The sequence below is a fragment of the Macrobrachium rosenbergii genome, chromosome 58 (genome assembly GCF_040412425.1).
Source record: "Macrobrachium rosenbergii isolate ZJJX-2024 chromosome 58, ASM4041242v1, whole genome shotgun sequence".
NCBI lineage: Eukaryota > Metazoa > Arthropoda > Malacostraca > Decapoda > Palaemonidae > Macrobrachium > Macrobrachium rosenbergii.
In genome coordinates, this window is record NC_089798.1 from 4,409,929 (window position 1) to 4,429,230 (window position 19,302).

Genomic DNA, 19,302 nt, shown 5'->3' on the forward strand with positions numbered 1-19,302 from the left:
GAAGTACAATGGTGCTACACAAAAAAATATGTGGCTACACAGTGCACTTTCTATAACACATTAAGTATAAATCTCTGTACTGTAGTGTTCATGCACCCTACTTCACAGAGAATACAGAATGTGATCAATAAATCAAGAGAGTACGACAAAAATATTTCTAAAATCCAAGAATGAGTAAAACCCTTATACCACATACAACTGTAAATTACATTAGCCCACCTAAAATTTCATTACTTATTACCTCCCACTACAAGGGCAAGGAAAGCTAAAGTTCCAAGAGACAAAATTAATTTTCAAATTATTGTAAGACTTTATAGTTATTGCAACATAGCAAGGACAAGAGGCAATGTTTGGCTTAAGTGTCTTTTAAAATGTTGTTCTGATAATCTTTTTAGTTTTTGAAGAGTTCACTTTTGTAATAATGCAATTATTACAAAAAAAATAAAATGACAGAAATACTACAGTAAAATGACAAGTACTACCAAGTCTACTTGCATGGCTTCATGGATATCAACATTAGAACAACATATAAGCATGCAAAAATTGACATTCAGCATAAAAAGTAACAGCCAACAGGAAAAATATAGTAACCATATCCTTAACTACTTCATTGTAACATTAAAAACAGTGAAAAGTGCTCCATACAAAACAATAATTGCATAACAAAACTGTGAACCCCATAAATAAAACATAAAGGTAGCCTAAGGACATACTGTATATGTAATACGTGTATCAAAATTCACATGACAAAATAAAGGAAAATATAGAAATACAGTGCTAAAAAAACAGAACAAGCAAAGTACATTACAATTTTTCTAAAAAGACCTAAGACTACCTTTGAGTCTCCGGTGGGACCTTTGTACATCCTCCATACATCACCATCATCTGAGTATTGCACCATATACTCGGTGACATACTCTCTGGTATTTTGTTTCCCTTGGGTAGCTATTTGAGTTATACTATGTAGCTCTGGTAACTCCACTGTTAGATACTGATAGTAGTTGTTCTGGGAAGCTGTCCAAGCTAAATCCTCTGGAAGGGCATAAATGGAAGATATCCAAACTAAGATGTAATGAAAACAGCAAAAATTCCCAAAATATTTTTGGACATTCACTATCAAATGAATGATAATGAATAATACTAAGTTTTGTCTAACATAAACTGCTGAAATTCAAGTTATTAATTAGTAATATGATCTACAACTCCTCCAGTAACTTAAATCTAAAAATATGTACAAGAATAGAAGAGCAACCATATGGTAATTCTTGAAACTCTCCATCCACGTTTCCTGTAAAGTTTGAAAATGAAAATAGTATCAGTAACAAATTTTCTCTGAAATGAAAGAACCATTTAATAAATGAATAGAGCATATTACAAAACTTTTCCTAAATAGAAGTTATAAAAAGTGACTGGGCTATCATGCTCTAACACCCAATTACAAATACACAAGACAATCCCTGCTGTTAGAAGTGTCCTACCTACAACAAGATCCACAGCTGCAAAGCCATAAATATTCCCATTTGATACTAGATGCAATTTAAAAGGACAAGTAATTTCAAGAACACCAATAAAGTAAACCATACAAGTGCACACAATAAAAGTGATATAGTGCAGTTTCCTAAAATGCATTTTCACTGCAACCATTATTTCACAATACAACAATGCAACAGATGAAGAGAACCTACAGCCAAAACCTGCCAGATTACTGTGCAAAAGCTTTTTGAATAGATGTACAGTACACCACTAATCATAGCCATTTCCATATATTCAAGATGTAACAATCCATCCACAACAATGCTAGAAACAATTGACACTAAATCACAGCAAAGTACCCAATGATTCAAATCATACAATGAATGTCACCATGTTCTTACCTTCCTTAATGAAATTCTGATGACAAAACAAACTTAAAAGCTGGTATAAACCATCTTCCAACTACAGGCAGTGTAACAAAATGCAAGACATAGGTAATTTATTATAACTCAGTGCATACATTATAAGTTTTGACTCACCCACTGACTGCCGTCAAAGCCCTTTACTATGGAGAACAGAGTTCCATCCTGACCAAATTCCAAGATGTAAGCTGTGACGTACTCGTTTGAGTCCTTTCGGCCTTGGGTGGCAATAGCAGTAATATTCATGGTGTCGCCCAGATCAACTTCAAGATACTGAAGATAATCAGCGTTTTTAGCTGTCCATGCAGTTGGTTCTGTTTAGGAAGGAGGCTAGGGCTAACTGACAATCTACAAAACCATGCACACAAATATCAGGTGCTATTATATTAAAAAATCCTGCGTTTTCATAAAAATATAAAATATATACATTACAGTCATGCATATCACTTGATAAATTATTAGCTTGCAACTCATTTATAAATTATTATCTTTTCCTTTAAAATGAAGTTTCTTCGATGAAGCATCCAAAAACAGGTTAACCACATAGTAAAACAGCAGCAACATCATCAGCTGTATTTTCAGCTTACAAATATATAAGCTAAAACTATAATGTATTATACAGTATTTTTTTTGCTAAAATGCTTGTAGTCCAGTCAATGCAAAACAGCCAAAAGCATACTTGCAACCAAGCAAAAAAATTCACTTGAAATTACTAAAGTTCAAAATCTGCATGCAAGGAAGCGACATCTCTCTTAAAAAAAATATAAGCAATATACTGTGCACTGCTGTATTTAAAAGCATCTTCAGGTTTCAAGCATTCTCAATGCGCAAAATACAGGATGTACTTCAAAATAAATTTACAAATATGGTCAAGGCAAACCCAACTTCATACATACACAAACACACACACACACACACACACACACACAAAATTGGACAAGAAAGTCAGGATCAAGTTTAGCGTGTAAAAAACTTCTTTCAGACAATGGCAAACAAGCCAATTATATTAAGAAAAATCAAAAGATTTGCAAAAAATTACATTTTTATGATGAAATAAAGTTTTACATATACTCACCAAGTAACTATATAGTTATTAGTTTCACTTAACAGCAGCAGTTCTAAATTTGAAATTCGCAGTAACATGCTATTGTTTTAGTGTAGGTAACTAGACCCCACCCACTACTAGGGAAGAATAGGTACAACAGTGCTGAAGAGCCCAATTCATTTGTGCCCTGTGTCCAAGAGAGGGGAGATGGGAGGGCTTTGATCATGTAGTTACTTGGTCTTGGTAAGTATATATAAAACTTTAATTTATCATAAAAACGTCATTTTTATTTAAGTAATTTACCAAGTAACTACATAGCTGAATCCCACACTGACAGGAGGTCAGAAGCATGGACATTTTCCATCCAAAAACACTTATTAAAGGAGATGAATTTGAAATAGAAAGGTAGCTAGCATTGGTGCAATGCTTGTTGTAACCTTACCTGGTGAGAGAGCTGCAGCAGGAAGATACTGCCTCCAGTTAGCGCTCATCTCAACCTGTAGTGACAAGGCAGTAAAGCCGAGAGTCGTCTCTACTTCAGTGGGAGAACCTTGCAGTCGAGGAGAACTCCAAAACCTGACAAAGCCTTACAAAATAAATGCCCTTGTCCTGGGCACAGTACAATGAATACAACCAGAAATTCGTTACCACACAATATTAAAATTATCACCCAACCATTAAAAACCAACGGCTGGTGGGCACTCCTGGTGTACGGCACCCCTGGGCATCCCAAAACTCAGCATCCTTTAACAAGGCAGGGAGATTAGAGGATTGGAAGGTATATCCCCTATCCTTCTTCCTCCAATACCATGCCAGCCACAGCCAATTACGTACTGTAATTATTATAATTTCTACTTCCAGTAAACTGACTGGAGAATCATGGAGAGTGACAAGTTCTTAAAAGCCAACAAAGTGGCGACTTCTCTAATCCCATGAGCTTTTACTTTAAAAACAGAGAGATCATCTTCTTGAATCTTCGAGTGTGACTCAGAAATAACACACCTTAAAAAGCAAGCCAAGGCCTTCTTAGATAACGGTCATAAGGGGCTTTTTTTTTACAGAACATCATAGATTCTGAGAGTGACCTCTAATCCCTTAGGTCCTATCCAAATAGTACTTAAGAGCTCTAACTGGGGAAAGAGTTATCTCCTGGTCTGCTAGCTCAAGGATATCTAACAAACTCTTGATTGTAAACGGACGAGGCCAAGGGTTGGACGGGGTTTCGTTCTTTGCCAGGAATCCAAGTGTGAATGAGCAGACAGCATCTCCTTGTGAAGAACTCGCTCGCTCACTGAAGGCGTGTACTGTAATCCACTGGTCCTCTTTGCCTTAAGTAAAGCAACTAAGAAGAGAGTTTTTCTGGTTAAATTTCTCAGCGATAAGGCATGAAGGGGCTCAAATGTAGGGCCAGAGAGCCATTTGAGGATGACACCTAGATTCCAGGTGACTGACGTAGACTTCTCTTGCTTGGAAGTGTCTAGGGACTTAATTAGATTGCTTATGTCTTGATATGCAGACAAATCAAGACCTCCATGTCTAAACAGAGAGTTTAGCATAGATCTATAACCTCTGATTGTAGAGGTGGCCAAGCCTCGAGAGGACCTTAAAAATATTAAAAAATCAGCGATCTGTGCTACAGAGGTTTTAGAAGACGATATGCCATGCCTTCAGCACCAGTCACGAAAGACTGTCCACTTCGCCTGGTAGACATTAGCGGAAGACTGACATCTGCACTTGGCAACTGCTTCTGCAGCTTTTCTTGAAAACCCCTTCACTCTGACAAGCCCCTGACAGTCCAAAGCTGTCAGAGCGAGAGCGAATAAGCCTAGCCTGTGGCCAAAAAGGAGCTACAAGTGTCATGGACATGTTAGTGTGGGTTATGAACTTGTTTATTACTTCTCTCACCATGCTGACCGGTGGGAAGGTGTAGACATACAAGTCCGACCAGTCCTAGAGCATGGCATCCGTCGCCCATGCCCGAGGGTCTGGGGCTGGAGAACAGTAGATGGGGAGGTGATGGTTCCTTGGCATCGCAAACAGGTCTACCAACAGTTTTCCCCACCATTTCCACAGGTCGGTGCACACCTGTGGATTCAGCGTCCACTCCGTCGGAAGGACCTGTTTACAGCGACTTAACTCGTCCTCAAGAACATTCAACTTTCCCTGGATGAAGCAAGTTATTATCCTGGTACGGTTGATCTCTGCCCAGAAAAGAAGATCCTTGGCTGCTTCGTATGGGGAGAAGGAATGAGTCCCTCCCTGAATTTTGATGTAGGCCAATGCGGTTGTGTTGTCCGAGTGGACTGTGATTATCTTGCCTCAAGTCTCCGCCGTAAAATGCTGAAAGGCCATGTGAATCACCTTCAGTTCCCTTACATTTGTATGTAATTTCTTCTCTTCTGACGAACACTTCCCGGATATTTCCATGTCATTCAAAAGCGACCCCCAACCCAGATCTGACACGTCTGAGTACAACGTTAGGTCGGGGCTCAGCAGGTGCATTGACTTTCCTACAAAGAAACTCTCGCCTCTGCAAGCCACCACGGAAGATCCTCCTTGGTCTTAGGAGTGATGCGGAAAATGAAGGAGCCTGGGAGAGTTTTCTTCTGCCAACTGGCCTTTAGGAAGAACTGTAGGACTCGTGTGTAACCTTCCTAATGGCACGAACTTCTCGATGGAGGAGAGTGCCTAGCAGACTCATCCACTCATTGGCGGTGCATGATGGACGAGATATGAAGTTTCTTACTTTCTTCAGGCAATCTTGAATCCTTTTGTGGGATGGAAAAGCCCAAAAAGTAAGAGTATCAATCCTCATCCCCCAACAGAGAATCGACTGTGTTGGAGTAAATTGGGATTTCTGAACATTGATTAAAACCCCCAACTCTTGGGCCAGTAGTAGAGTCTTTTGAAGGTCCTCTGTGCATCTTTTCTTGGACGGGGAGCATAGTAGTCAGTTGTCCAGGTATAAACAGACGTTGATCCCCATGAGATGGAGCCATCTTGCTATAGGGGCAAGAACACGGAAGAATAATTGCGCTGTAGAGAGGCCAAAACAGAGAGCCCTGAACTGAAGGACCCTGCCGTGGAATAAGAACCGCAGATACTTTCCTTGAGTCCGTATGTACTGGAACATGGAAGTACACATCCTCCATGTCGATCATTACCATCGAGTCTCCCTGATGATTGGCTGACAGGACTGAAAGGTTCATTTCCATTTTGAACTTGGTGGTCTGAACAAAAAAGTTCAACGCACTATGTCTAGGACTGGTCTCCATCCTCCCAATGCCTTGGGGACGATGAACAGGTGGTTGTAAAACCCCCTCTGTGCTTACGTCTTCGACCAACTCCACAGCTCTATTTCTGAGTAGAGACGGTACTTCTCCCTTCAGGACCAAAAACCTCTCCAAGCCTTCCAAGCAGACTGTTAAGCTGATGGGCGAGGGTGTCAAAGGAAGTTTTTCCCCTGAATGGGATGGCATAGACCTCTTGTAGGAATTTTACTACCCAAGGTTCTGCATTCCTGGCTTCCCATTTGTCCCAAAATTGGAGAAGCCTGGCTCCGACGGGGACAAAGAAGACCGGAACCTCACTTGAGAGAGGCCATTTTGGAGGACAACTTCTTGGTTGGCCAGACTGATCACAGACTCGAGCATATTCGGAGCTGAAATTTGGCTCTTCCACCTCGAAAAGGCTGCTGTTGCAAAAGGGAGACAGTTCTCATGTTGAACTTGAAAGTGCCAAGGGTTGGCTCCTTGGCACACCTTGTCAACTGCATCAAAAGGTACTGCGACAACTTGGATAAGGAATGTCGCACCATAGGCAGGCTCACCGTCATCAAAGTGTCGTGCACGAGCCTATTGAGACTGGAAGTTAGGGGTTCAGACACAGAACACTTTGACACTGCACGTTCGGACACTGGGTGCTAAGACAACTTGAATGAGGAATGCCACGTCAAAGACTGTATCTACGTCACCAAAGTGTTATGCACAACCGCTTGGGACTAACCCAAAAACAGCTGGAGGGAAGAGGACTGTGCTCTTGTTCCCCAGGAATCTTACGTGGGAGCGGGGAAGCGCACTCAGCAGAAGCATGCCTTTTCAATGGCCTTAACACTTTTGAAAAATGTTTATGACCCCGTCCGACTGATGTCCAAATCACTGGACGACAGAAATTGCACGTCCATATGAACGCCTTTCCAATGGCAATTCTCCAAGTCCTGGGTTTGATCAACAGGCTCAGTTGAGGGGGCAACTCCCTATGGGCAAACACCACCGACCTCCCTTGGACTTCTGGTTTGCTTCCTCCCAGGTTTGGGGGAGTCTAACATTGACCTTTGTCTAGGAGCATCAGTTGGACGAGTAGTCACCTCCTCCACTTGCACTGCACTTGCACCAACACTAATTATGCTTACCTGATCCATAAGGGCCTTAACCGAAGACCCGATTTGGGCTATGGTATTAACAAGCAGACCAAACTTTTGGTCAATTCTAGCTTCTAGGCTGGTGATGGCATCGGGTTCAGAAGAATGGGAGCCAAGCAAAGAAGTTTGAGGAAAAGTTGGAGGGCTGATGATCGGGGAGAACACAGGTAGAGGTGTAGAAGACACAGGTTGAGAAGCAATATCCGATTTCGGAGTAGACACCTGACCTGCTAAACCTTTAGCCTCAGCTCTAGCAGCCGCCTTTCTCTGTCTGTCTCTTTGGAGTCTATCTAGATGAGCTTCCAAAACTTTCCATTTACCCTGATCCCAGTCTTTGCATTCACCACATTTAAGTTCAAACGAGCAAATTTGCCCTCTCCAATGGCAGCATAAAGTGTGCAAGTCATACTTAGCAGAAGTAAGTCTAGTATTACAACCTTTGCTGCAATACCTAACACTAGACAAGCTAGAATCTGACAAAATAAGTCACAATAAGTCACATGTCTGAATAACAAACTAGCTAAGCTAATAAATAACACACTGCCAACACGAATGAATACTTCACCAAAGGTGAAGGATGCAAACATCCAGCGAAATTCAAATCAGTGCTGCTCAACCAATCGTTGTACAGTTATTGACCGGCAGAAACAAATTGGACTCTTCAACACTGTTGTACCCATTCATCCCTGGTAGTGGGCGGGGTCTAGTTACCTACACTAAAACAACAGCATGTTACCGCAAATTTCAAATTTAGAACTACTGCTGTGAAGTGAAACGAATAGCTATTTAGTTACTTAGTAAGTTACTTGTATAAAACAAAATGGCAGTACACTATTTCATTAACCCACTGGGATTACTGAGTGAATTTGGGTGGAGGGAGGTGGGAGAGGTGCCAAAACCTCATCCATTAATTAGACCCACAGTTCTGGATTACAGCTTATTAGCTTGTAATAATTATAAATTTCTTATTGTTAACAATAAACTTGTCTTTAATAATTTATAATACTGGTTGTGATCTCATTTTGAAGCTGAATAGTTACACTTTACAGCAGTGTTTATAAACATTATAAACAACAAAATAAAAACTAAATGATAAAAATTAGCAAAGCTATTTCTTTACTTTTTTATAAACAAAAATCTTGAAAAAATGAGACCAATTCTTTTTGCATTATTAAAGCCATTATAATTTTCCTTTAGAATATTATATTTGCAGGACAGTATCTTCTCTATTTATGAAAAATAACCAGAATTTTATATTAGTATTCTCTATTTAGAATTGTTACGCAATAATATTCTTTGAACAGCCTACACTCTTGTCATCGCAATGCTACTCAACAGCAAAATGTGGATGGATATTTTTTGTCTCTACAGGTGGCATCATCATCATCATCAGGATCCCAAGGGATAAATCTGTAAGTCGCTTAGCATCATCATAATCTCAAAGGGTTAACTATCAACATGGACGATGAAGTGATGATCACAGGAGTTCACTCTGAGCTTGACATATTCACACACACTACGAGAGAGACATACTGTACCGTGAAGTCTCATGTGGTGGAAGAAGTAAGGAAATGTGGTTAAACAAGCTCAAAGTTCAATGCCTATGATTAAAAGTACAGAAAAGGCAAAAGTGACAACCTTGCAATGAACCTGAAATGAAACCCTGATAGTGAAGAGAGAGAAAGGTTTCTAACCCACACCATCCACGGAACATCTAAAAGGGAACCCCTCAGGACCTGGAAACAATACTGTATAGAGCAAATCTGCTTCTTAACACAGAACTGACCATTTACACAAGAAGATCTTTTCATAAACATGTTAGTACTCACTTCCATGACCAAAACATTACAAGACATGGTGTGTTCAGTATCCACATTCTCAAAAAACTAATGTTTGTGAAATATGAAAAAAGAAATGTTGGAAATTTGTCCTAAACACAAAAACTAATAAACTAGTTTTTTGCCTGTCTAACAAACCAACGAGATCCAGATAAATAGCATCAAAGTTTTAAATTATAGAGGTATCTGTCAATTCATTTTGGTATTGTTAAGATTTTTAATTAATTATTTGTGTATCTTTAAGTAGATGGACTGTGCATGATAGTGAGTGAATTTTGCATACCTGACTAACATAAAATCTCTGGGCACGACATAAGTGTGACAGAAAAGATTTCCAAAAATAAGTTTGTATTGCTGTATTGATTTATCACTGCATCAAAGTGTAGCATAATGTAACCTCTCTCTTTCTCAGAAAAAAGATAAATGTAATTATAGAATAAAAATCTAAAATAATACAAAACAAACAAATATACATTTTTACATAGGCATAAAAAATCTCAGAATGAAAATCTAAAACTATGTAAAAATTATATTTTCATAAAATTAAGTTTCATATATACTTACCAAGTAATTACATAGCTATAATTTCTAACACATGGCAGCCTCAATTTAAAAAACTGCCATAGCACTTTGATAGTTTAGTGTAAGTGACAAGCCCCCCACTAACAGGAGTACTGGAAACGACTTAGCAGGAAACCTCATTCTGTTTGTGCCCTTATGCCTATGAGAGGGGAGGAGTGCGGGCTCCAATGAGAAGGGAGGAGGGCAGGCTCCAGTTCTGTAATTACTTGGTAAGTATATGTGAAACTTAATTTTATGAAAATATTTTCATATATGTAACTTACCAAGTAATTGCATAGCTGAATCCCACATTGAATGGGGGGTGGGATATTCCAAAACATTAAAGGCATGGTAATGACTTTGAAACAGAAAAATTGCTAGCACGAGCTTGAGGACAAGCCATGCACATTCTTGGACAAACCTTTCCAATATCTATCTACTGACACCTGGGACTGCACAACAGATATGGTTGAAGAGGCAACTACTCATGGGGCAAACCCCTTTGGCCTCCCTCGGACTTTCGGTATGTTTTCTCCCAGGGTTGGGGGAGCAGTACAGTGACCTCAGTCTAGGAGAACTGATGTGACGAGTAGCCACCTCCTCCACTTGCACCACACTATCACTTGTCACATGGTGGGAAGTGGCGCTGTCCGAATACATTTTTCCAAAACGCCAGGCGCTGGAGTAGGTTGATCAAAAGTAGGAGGGCTGGTAGCAGGAGAAAAAAAAGGAAGAGGGGAAGAAGGAATAGCACAGCTATCTTCTAACCTAGGCTAAGGTAGAATACTAGGCAAAGGGAAGATCGTTTCTAGGCTCTAGAGGCCACTTTCCTTTTTCTATCTCTCTCTAACTTTCTAGTTGAGATTTAAGTACCTTCTAATCTTGCTAATCATACATTTAGCACACGTTTTCTCCCTACTGTATTTCTGCCCACTACACTTACTGCAAATTGTATGAGAATCACATGAAGACTTGATTAATCTTGTTTTGCAACTTTTGCTACAATAGCGAAACTAGGTGAATCTGAATCAGACATCATAATAACCAAAGAACTAAAAAAATTATCTTGAAAGCTCTTAAAGCTTAAAGGCTACTCAAATAAGCGATAATATTCACCGAAATCCAGCCATACAACCGAAAATCAGTAAACAAAAGCTGCAGCAAACTCCCAATGTTACTCGCGAGAGCGGCAGAAACAGAATGATGTTTTCTGCTAAGTCGTTTCCAGTTTCCAGTACTCCCTATAGTGGGTGGGGCTTGTCACCTACACTAAACTATCGAAGTGTTACTGCGATTTTTTAAATAAAGGCTGCCACGTAAGTTACAAACTACATACAGCTATATAATTACTTGGTAATTTACTTATATGAAACAAATAAAAATGCCTGTTACGTATGTGTAAAAAACAGGACCTAATTTTTTCACAGACATGGTAATTGCAAAATCCTCGAGAAACCTTGTAGAAGTGTTTATGTTTAATTTTTGAAGCAATTTATAAGTGTTCATGCTTTTATGTTTAAAATATGTATGAAAAATATATTATTTTTATTTTTGTACATGCATAAATATGATACAAAGGTAATTACAGCACGAACAGTTGGTGTACTTTTACAAGATGTAATACCCATTCGCATAGTTACTGCACTTTTCAAAGACAATACCCATGCAGAAAGTGTTTGTTTAATTTTTGAAGTACAAATACAAGTTTTCATGCTTTCAAGTGTAAAACCGGTATGGAAAATTTGTTTTATTTATATTTTTGTACAAAAATATAATACAAAGGCAGTACAGTTACTGTATTACACCCACTCACAAAGTCTTTGTCACTAGGACCTGGCATGATGTCGAGATGAGGTTGTTCAGTGGCGCTGGTTTGATAAAATATTCGTTAATTTACCAAAACATATCAGAGACATTCGAGATGAGGCTCTTCAATGGCCCTGGTTTGATAAAATAAATTCGTTAATGTACTAAAACATATCAAGAGACATAACTAAGTTGTATTGGTGTTATTCTGTGGAAATTATTTTGTTAACCTCAGAGAAAAGTACTGCTGCAATCTGTATCACATGTAATTACAGCACATACACTTAGTGTACATTTACAAGATGTGATACCCTTTCACAAATTTACTGCGCTTTTCAAAGATATGATACCCCTGCAGAAAGTGTTTAATTTTTCAAGTATTTTATAAGTTTTCACGCTTTTAGGTGTAAAATCGTTATGGAAAGTTTGTGTTACAGTCCAGTACTTTTAATGTGCATATGTATTTCCCTCTCTCTCTCTCAGTTAGCGCTCACGCATATTTTTACAACTTATTATTTCTCTGTATGTCTTTGCGTGTTCAGTACATATTTTGAACTGATTGAATTTTTAAGCTAACTTTGAAATGAAATTACAGTAAATTTAATTTCATTTAAAAGTTAGCTTAATACTTTGGACGCATGATTAGGGTCATATTTAGTGTTTTCACTAGATACATGTTTCATATTTATAAAAAATATCAGGAACACTCATCAAAAATTATCTTTATCTTGTCTGCTGGTTTGTGCAATCTTTTTTTTTTTGACACTTGCATACGTCATCAGTAAGCGAAGGACTTAAATTTGGATGACGTTTACATCCGTCATCAGTAAGTGAAAGGGTTAACTTCAATAACATCCTGGAAATCTAAGGATGAGGAGACCACTCAACATGGAAACTTGATCTTGCCGGCTCAATATACTGGCCACTAGCTTGTGCTTCCTTAGGGCAAAATCTGGGGATCAAGGTGGCATTCTGTTCCTCTGGCCATATTAGGATGTCAGGTGCTGCTTTCAAGAGTTAGAAGGCCTTGAAGGTTCCTCTGTTTTCAAGATGGAACTTGGTTCTGCAGCAGAATCTATGCAATAATGCCTCTCCAAGTGTAATATGTCACATTTCCAACCTAATGCTTTCTTAAATGAAGTCTTATCTTAAGGGGATCGGCCGCCTAAAAAACCCCAAAAATCTTTAAAAAATTCGATTTGCTGAAAAAAATTCTATGGCTTCGTATAGGGTTCAAGAATGTGTCCACGAAATATTATGCTAAAATTTGCCGTATTTCTCTAGTTATGGCCTAAAATGTAACAATAACTATATACCCATAAAACACCAGTAGTGCAAATGATTTAGTCTGGTATAGTTTTTATGATATATATTACGAAAACTTCCTTTGAAATGAAATGTATAATGTCAATAATATCCTACTCGGCACCTTTTTAGTTATTCCTAGCCATGACAACGCACACGTCATACCATGACGCCAACTGTGGTCGAGAGTTGCCTATAAACTTCCAAGCTAGAAGGACACGTTTTTCATGCTCACTAGCCTTGACTGAACACTGTATTTTCTGCGGTGTTTTTGTTTTTTCACTGTGCCTAAAAGGTCCAAGAGTTCACTTCATGCTTCTAGAATGCGGAAAAGCCAAGTGGAAAAGTCCAGGCGAGAAGTAGAAGAAAGAGTTCAAGAAATTAGTGCCATAGAGGGAATGGAGCGACGGAGAGAGAGAGAGAGCTGTCGCCCATCAAACGGCGCAGGCAGTGATCTCTGCTGACCAGAGACCAACCACATCCACCCCTAAACGCCTCTTTATTTGTTCGTCACTACCAAAGGGCAAAGATATTTTAGAAGAAGAAAGCAGTAGCTCGGAGGCTGATATTATAGACGATCCTGAAAATAAAATGATCATAATAAGTGAAGCAAGACTTGATGAATTACTTGAATCACGAATCCCTAATTGTGAATGTAAAGTAATTCCCAGGATCCATTTGGCAAGGGATGGATTCGAGACACTAATAAAAAAAGTGTAGGCAACTATGATACCTAGAGTAATACCTTGCAGCAAGATCAGACAGGGGAACCAGGAACCTAAAATTTATAAGAATGTGTCTTAGGCACATAAATAAACAATTAATATTCTTATTTATAATCATTTTGCATTAATTAATACCCAAAAATAAAAATTAAAACCATAGAATTAATTGTAACACAGTCTTTGAAGTCCCTTTTACTTTTTTATGTAACTAAAACTTTGAAGGCCCGTTTCTCAAAACAAAAGTTTTTCGCCTTTAAAATGCATCTCCTCCCTAGTATTGGACCAATCTAAATGAAATTTTAAATATAACATGGGGAAACATGGTAGATTAAAACAAAGCCAGGGATTTTTAATATTTTGAGTTTCTGATTTTTGGCAATTTTTTTTCTGTAATTTTTCTGGGAAAATTTCATAAAAAAAAAAATTCATATCTCAAAAAATAATTGAAAAATCAAAAATCCCCGGCTTTATATCGAAGGTCCATATGTGTTTTATACGTGGTTCAAATCTCATCCCTTAAAACCAAAAAGCAAAGGAGGAGATGCATTTTGAAAATGGCCATTTTTGGCCGAAAAATGCTCTGGCGTCACAAAACCTAAGGTCACTGAACAAAAATTTTTTCACCAGAAGTTCCACACAATATCCTTTAACAAACCCCCTATATATCAACAACCTGTCATTAAAAAAGTGGGAAACCGGCCGATCCCCTTAATGGGATATGAGACTTGAAAAAAGGAGCCAGCAGATGTCGGCACCTGGTGTCACAAGTGCATTCATTAAAAGCATCATGTGTACTAGTACCTAGCCCACAGGCTCATAAGTCAACCTGAACTTCACATGCCAAGAACCGTGAAGAGCCCTCAGAGGAAGAACACCTCTTTAGACTAGAAGGGTTACGTTCACCAGTGCCTTCAAGGAAAATATTGTTTTGTAAACTGTCCAGAAATTGATGTGTTCCATCTGCTTATGTCAAACTGAAAAAGGTAGCTATTTAACCTAACCATACCAGATGATTTAGATGCAAACCTGGATGAACAACATATGAAGCCCTTGACAAGACAGATCCCAAAAGATACAGATGTCATTGAAAAAACCAATTTACTAGATGAATTAGAATGCTTATGAGAATACAAACAAGTAAAACAAATTGGAAACAATGAGTTAAAGTCAAATATGACATTTTTATGATAAAATAAAGTTTTATATATACTCGTACTTACCAAGAAATTACATAGCTATTGGTTCCTAATCATGGCAGCTTAAAAATTCAAAATTCGTGTGGCAGAGCTTCTATTGTTTGTCTGCAGGTGACAAGGTCCCGCTCACTATCCGGGACTCAAAGGAACAGCTTAGCAGAGAACTCAATTCATTTCATGCTCTAATGTCCATGCAAGAGGAGGAGGGCAGGCTCTGATTATGTAATTACTTGGTAAGTACAGTATATATAAAACTTTATTTTATCATAAAAAATGTCATTTGGTAAATATATATAAAACTTTATTTTATCATAAAAATATAATTTTTATATAAGTAACTTACCAAGTAATTACATAGCTGATTCCACATTGTTAGGAGGTGGGAAAGAGCATGGACATATTCTACTCCAAAGCATTAAGTAAGTAATGAATTTGAAATAGAAAGGTTGCTAACACTGAATAAATGTTTGCTGTTTCCTTACCTGTTGAGAGAGCTGCCACAGGTAGGTACTGCCTCTGGTTAGCGCTTCTCTCAACCTGTAGCGGGCGTGGCAGTGTAGCCAAGGGTCACCCCTACATTAGTGGGAACTTTGCAGCAGAGGAAGTTCACCATATGCTGACAAACTTTAAAAGATGCCCTTGCCCTGGGCATAGACCAGAATAAAAAAGAACAACACTATCACCTACACCACAGAATTAAAACCATAACCCAAACCATTAAAAACAAAACTGGTGGGTGCTCACCCATACACTCAAAACCTCAAGTCAAGGTGAGTGGATAGCAAAGGAACAGAGAGTTCCCTATGCCAGCCATGGATAAAGTTCCTGAAGTGTTACAATTTTCAGGTAGTGTGAAGCGAAGATGGATTTGTATCTCCAGAACATCGACTGCAAGATCGTACAGAGAGACAAAGTTATGTTGCGAATGCCCTAATTTCATGAGCCCTAACCTTAACTAAAGGAAAGGCTTCTTCCTGGATCTGTGAGTGGGCTTCTGATATCAACTCTCTCAGGAAAAAGAAAATGGTATTTTTTGAGAGCGCATAAACCGGGCTTCTTACAGGGCACCAGAGGCTGCTCGAAGATCCTCTAATCTTTTCTGTCCTCTGAAGATAGCACCTGAGACACCTCACTGGACAAAGAAGTCTCTCTTTTTCCTCAGGTCTTAATTAAAGAATCTGATCAAGTCACAGATGTCTTGATTAGAAGACATATCCATTCCTCATGTTTAAAAACTGAGTTGACCATCAACCTATACCCTTTGATGGCAGAGGTCGATAACTTCCTGACTGACTTCAGGAATATTAAAAAATCAGCTATTTGATTTATAGATGTCTCAGAAGAAGAGACGTTATTGCAGCTGCACCACCTTCTGAAGACTGCCCTTTTTGATCAGTAGAGCTTTGTAGAGGACATTAGCTGCACCTCGCAATTGCCTCTGCAGCCTGTCACAAAAAGACTTTTAGCGACTGTTTTTGTGGAAGGAGTCTTGGATAATCCACCAGGAACCGAATCAGATCTAGGAACCATTCCTTGTTTGGCCAAAAGGGAGTGATTAGGGTCATGAAGGTGATCTGATGCATCGACAACTTATTGATTACCTCCCTGATCATCCCAGAGGGAGGGAAGGTGTACATATCTAGGCCTGTCCAGTCCAGAAGCATGGCATCTGTCACCATGCTCGAGGATCCGGGACCAGAGAGCAAAAGAGTGGAAGATGGTGATTTCTTGACATTGCAAAGAGAACTACTGTGGGTCTGCCCCATAGTCTCCACAGATCGTCACAGACTAATGGGCCTAAGGTCCATTCAGTCGGAAGGACCTGTTTGAGGCAGCTTACCTCGTCCACAAATTTCTCATTCTCCCTTGAATAAACCGGGCAATAAGAGTGACTTGATTCCCCTCCCCCCACACAAGGAGATCCCTCACCACCTCGTACAGAGAGAAGGAGCATGTGTCCCCCCTGCTTGCAAATGTAAGAAAGTGCAACAGTGTTGTCTGCATGCACTACTATCTTCTTGCTGCAGACTAGGTCCGAGAAGGACTGAAGGCCCAGGCGAACTGCTCTCAGTTCCTTCACATTGATGTGAGATTTCCGTTGCAATGTCTTCCATGTTCCGGAGACTTCCCGGCCATCCAGGAGAGCACCCCAGCCTAGGTCAATGGTGTCTGAATAAAATTGAAGGTCGGGGCTCACTAGAAGAAGAGACTTCCCTTCCTGCAGTCCTTCTTCACAAGACCACCACTGAAGATCATCTTTGATATCCAACGTAATCAGGGGAGATCCTCTTTGATATCCAACGTAATCAGGAAGGTGAATGAGTCTGGTTGGGTCTTTCTGCACCAGTTCGCTTTCAGGAAACAATGAAGTGGTCTCATGTGCAGTCTGTCTAATCTCACAAACTGCTCTACTGACGCAAGGGTCCCTAGGAGACTTATCCACTGTACTGCAGAGCAGGAAGGAAGTGCAAGGAACTGACCGATAGTCTGAAGACAGTTGCCGACTCTTCTGGGCGACAGAAAAGCCCGAAAGTCCAAGAATTCAGTATCATCCCTAAATAGGGAATCTCCTGAGTCAGTGTCATAAGGGATTTCTTCTCGTGTATGATAATGCCTAACTCCTGCATCAGGCGAAGAGTTCTTCTCAAGTCCTCCACACACTTCTCTTCCGATGAAGAGCAGAGAAGCCAATCGTCCAGGTACAAGTTGATGTTGGTTCCCAGAAGGTGAAGCCAATTCCCTAGAGGAGCAAGGATTCGTGCGAAAACTTGCAGAGCCATCGACAGGCCGAAGCATAGGGCCCGAAACTGTAGTACTCTACCCTGAAAACAAAGCATAGAAATTTCTGTGACTCCGGATGAACAGGGACATGAAAATACGCATCTTGCATATCCAGGGTGACCATCCAGTCCCCCTGCTGCACTAAAGACATGACGGAGCAAACTGTCTCCATGTGAAACTTCGTCTTCAGGATGAACACATTCAGGGCGCTGACATCCAAAACGGGCCTCCAGCACCCCACTCCCCAGCCTTCAGAACCAAGAAAAGTTGGTTGTAAAAACCTTCTGGGCGGCAATCTAGCACCTCTTCCACAGCTCCCTTGATGATCAGGGATTCAACCTCCTGAGAGAGAGCCAAAAACTTCACGGAACCTTCTTGAATATGCTGTCAAGGCGATTGGCAATGTTACTAAGGGAGAAGCTTTCACGAAAAGAATGGCATAGCCCTCCTTGAGAACCTCGACCACCCAAGGTTCCGCTCCTCTGCGCTCCCATTCTTTCCAAAACAGTAGAAGTCTGGCTCCTGCTTGGACGCAGAGGACTAACTTCTCATTTCTTGGGGTTAGTCTTGAAGGAAGACTTCCTATTGGACTTCGTAGGAGGTCACAAGTTTGATCTGGGTCTAAGCTGGGTTTTCATCTTCCCCCGACGAAAGGGCTGAGTCTGTAAGGGAGAAAATGATCTCAACGTGGAAGGCACAGACTCCCTCGGGCGCCTAAGACTGCTAACAGGTCAGTGGTAGACTTCTGCAAGTCTGAAAGAATCTCCTTCACTGTGACTTGCAGAAAGAGGTGAGACTTATCTAAAGGAGAGAAAAGTAGAGCTGACTTCTGTGTCGGCGAAACTCCTTTCGAGGTGAAACAGTAGCACACCCACTGAAAAGAGAGGGGCGAGTTCTGAAGAGCCATCTCTAACTGCCCTGTCGGCACATGAAAGAAATCCCAGCCAATCAGAGGCAAAGTCTTCAGCGAGGTTTGGACAGTCGTCGATCTTTCTCACTAGAGCCTCGACAGCCCAATCGAGAATGCTAAAGGCCTCGAGAATGTTAAAAATGTTCTTGATAAGGTGATCAAGTTCGGGGGATGAAAACATTATCTTGGCCATAGAAAAAGCTATTCTATGAGCCGAATCCACCAGACCGGAGAAGTTCCCCTGGGAGGAGGCAGAGACTCCCAAGTAAGGAGCTTCCCCGGTGGCGAGCTGGAGAAACAGACTGGTCCTTAAAGCTGCAGGAAGGTTGAGGGCCAACCTCCCTGTACCTCTTAACTGCCAGAGGAGAGGTATCACCAAGATCCGCATGTCTCTTGAGCGGACACCATGAAGCAGGGTAGCGATACGGGAGCTTCTTGTCCGGGCTGGAAGCTTCCGAATCTTAAGAAAGCCGATGCAGTGAAACGCCTTTCCAGTGGTGCTTACTCGAAGCCTGGGAGCGAATGACAGGCGTGATGGGGGGCGGCGACTGCCCGTTGGCAAATCCCACCAGCCTCCGTTGGACCTGTGGTATGTCTTCTCCCTGGTGCGGGGGAAGTGGGACAGGGACCTTCGTCCAGGAGCACTGGTGGGACAGACAGCCACATCCTCAACATTCACAACACTCACTTCTCACTGCACTGTCACTATTCACATTTTTCTCCATCAAAGATCCAATAGCAGACCCAATCTCCATAATGGTATTGGATAATGATCCAAACCTTGATTCGAGGCTAGCAATGGCGTGGAGAATGGAATCAT

At 40.4% G+C, this 19,302-nt stretch overlaps 1 protein-coding gene across 4 annotated transcripts in view; it reads right to left on the reverse strand.

Moving 5' to 3' along the window:
* Nucleotides 1–19,302, reverse strand: part of Nrx-IV (neurexin-4) — a 218,170-nt gene that overhangs the window by 178,846 nt on the left and 20,022 nt on the right. The window contains exons 3-4 of one of the 4 annotated variants that reach the window (XM_067101755.1): nucleotides 2,013–2,209; nucleotides 836–1,032 (exon numbers count right to left, since the gene is read on the reverse strand). The exons of 1 other annotated variant lie outside the window; for it this stretch is intronic. In XM_067101755.1, the coding sequence (XP_066957856.1) occupies nucleotides 836–901 (66 nt within the window). In that variant the 5' untranslated portion in view covers nucleotides 902–1,032; nucleotides 2,013–2,209. The remainder of the gene's footprint in view (nucleotides 1–835; nucleotides 1,033–2,012; nucleotides 2,210–19,302) is intronic. 2 more of the 4 variants (XM_067101754.1, XM_067101753.1) reach the window with 2 other exon arrangements.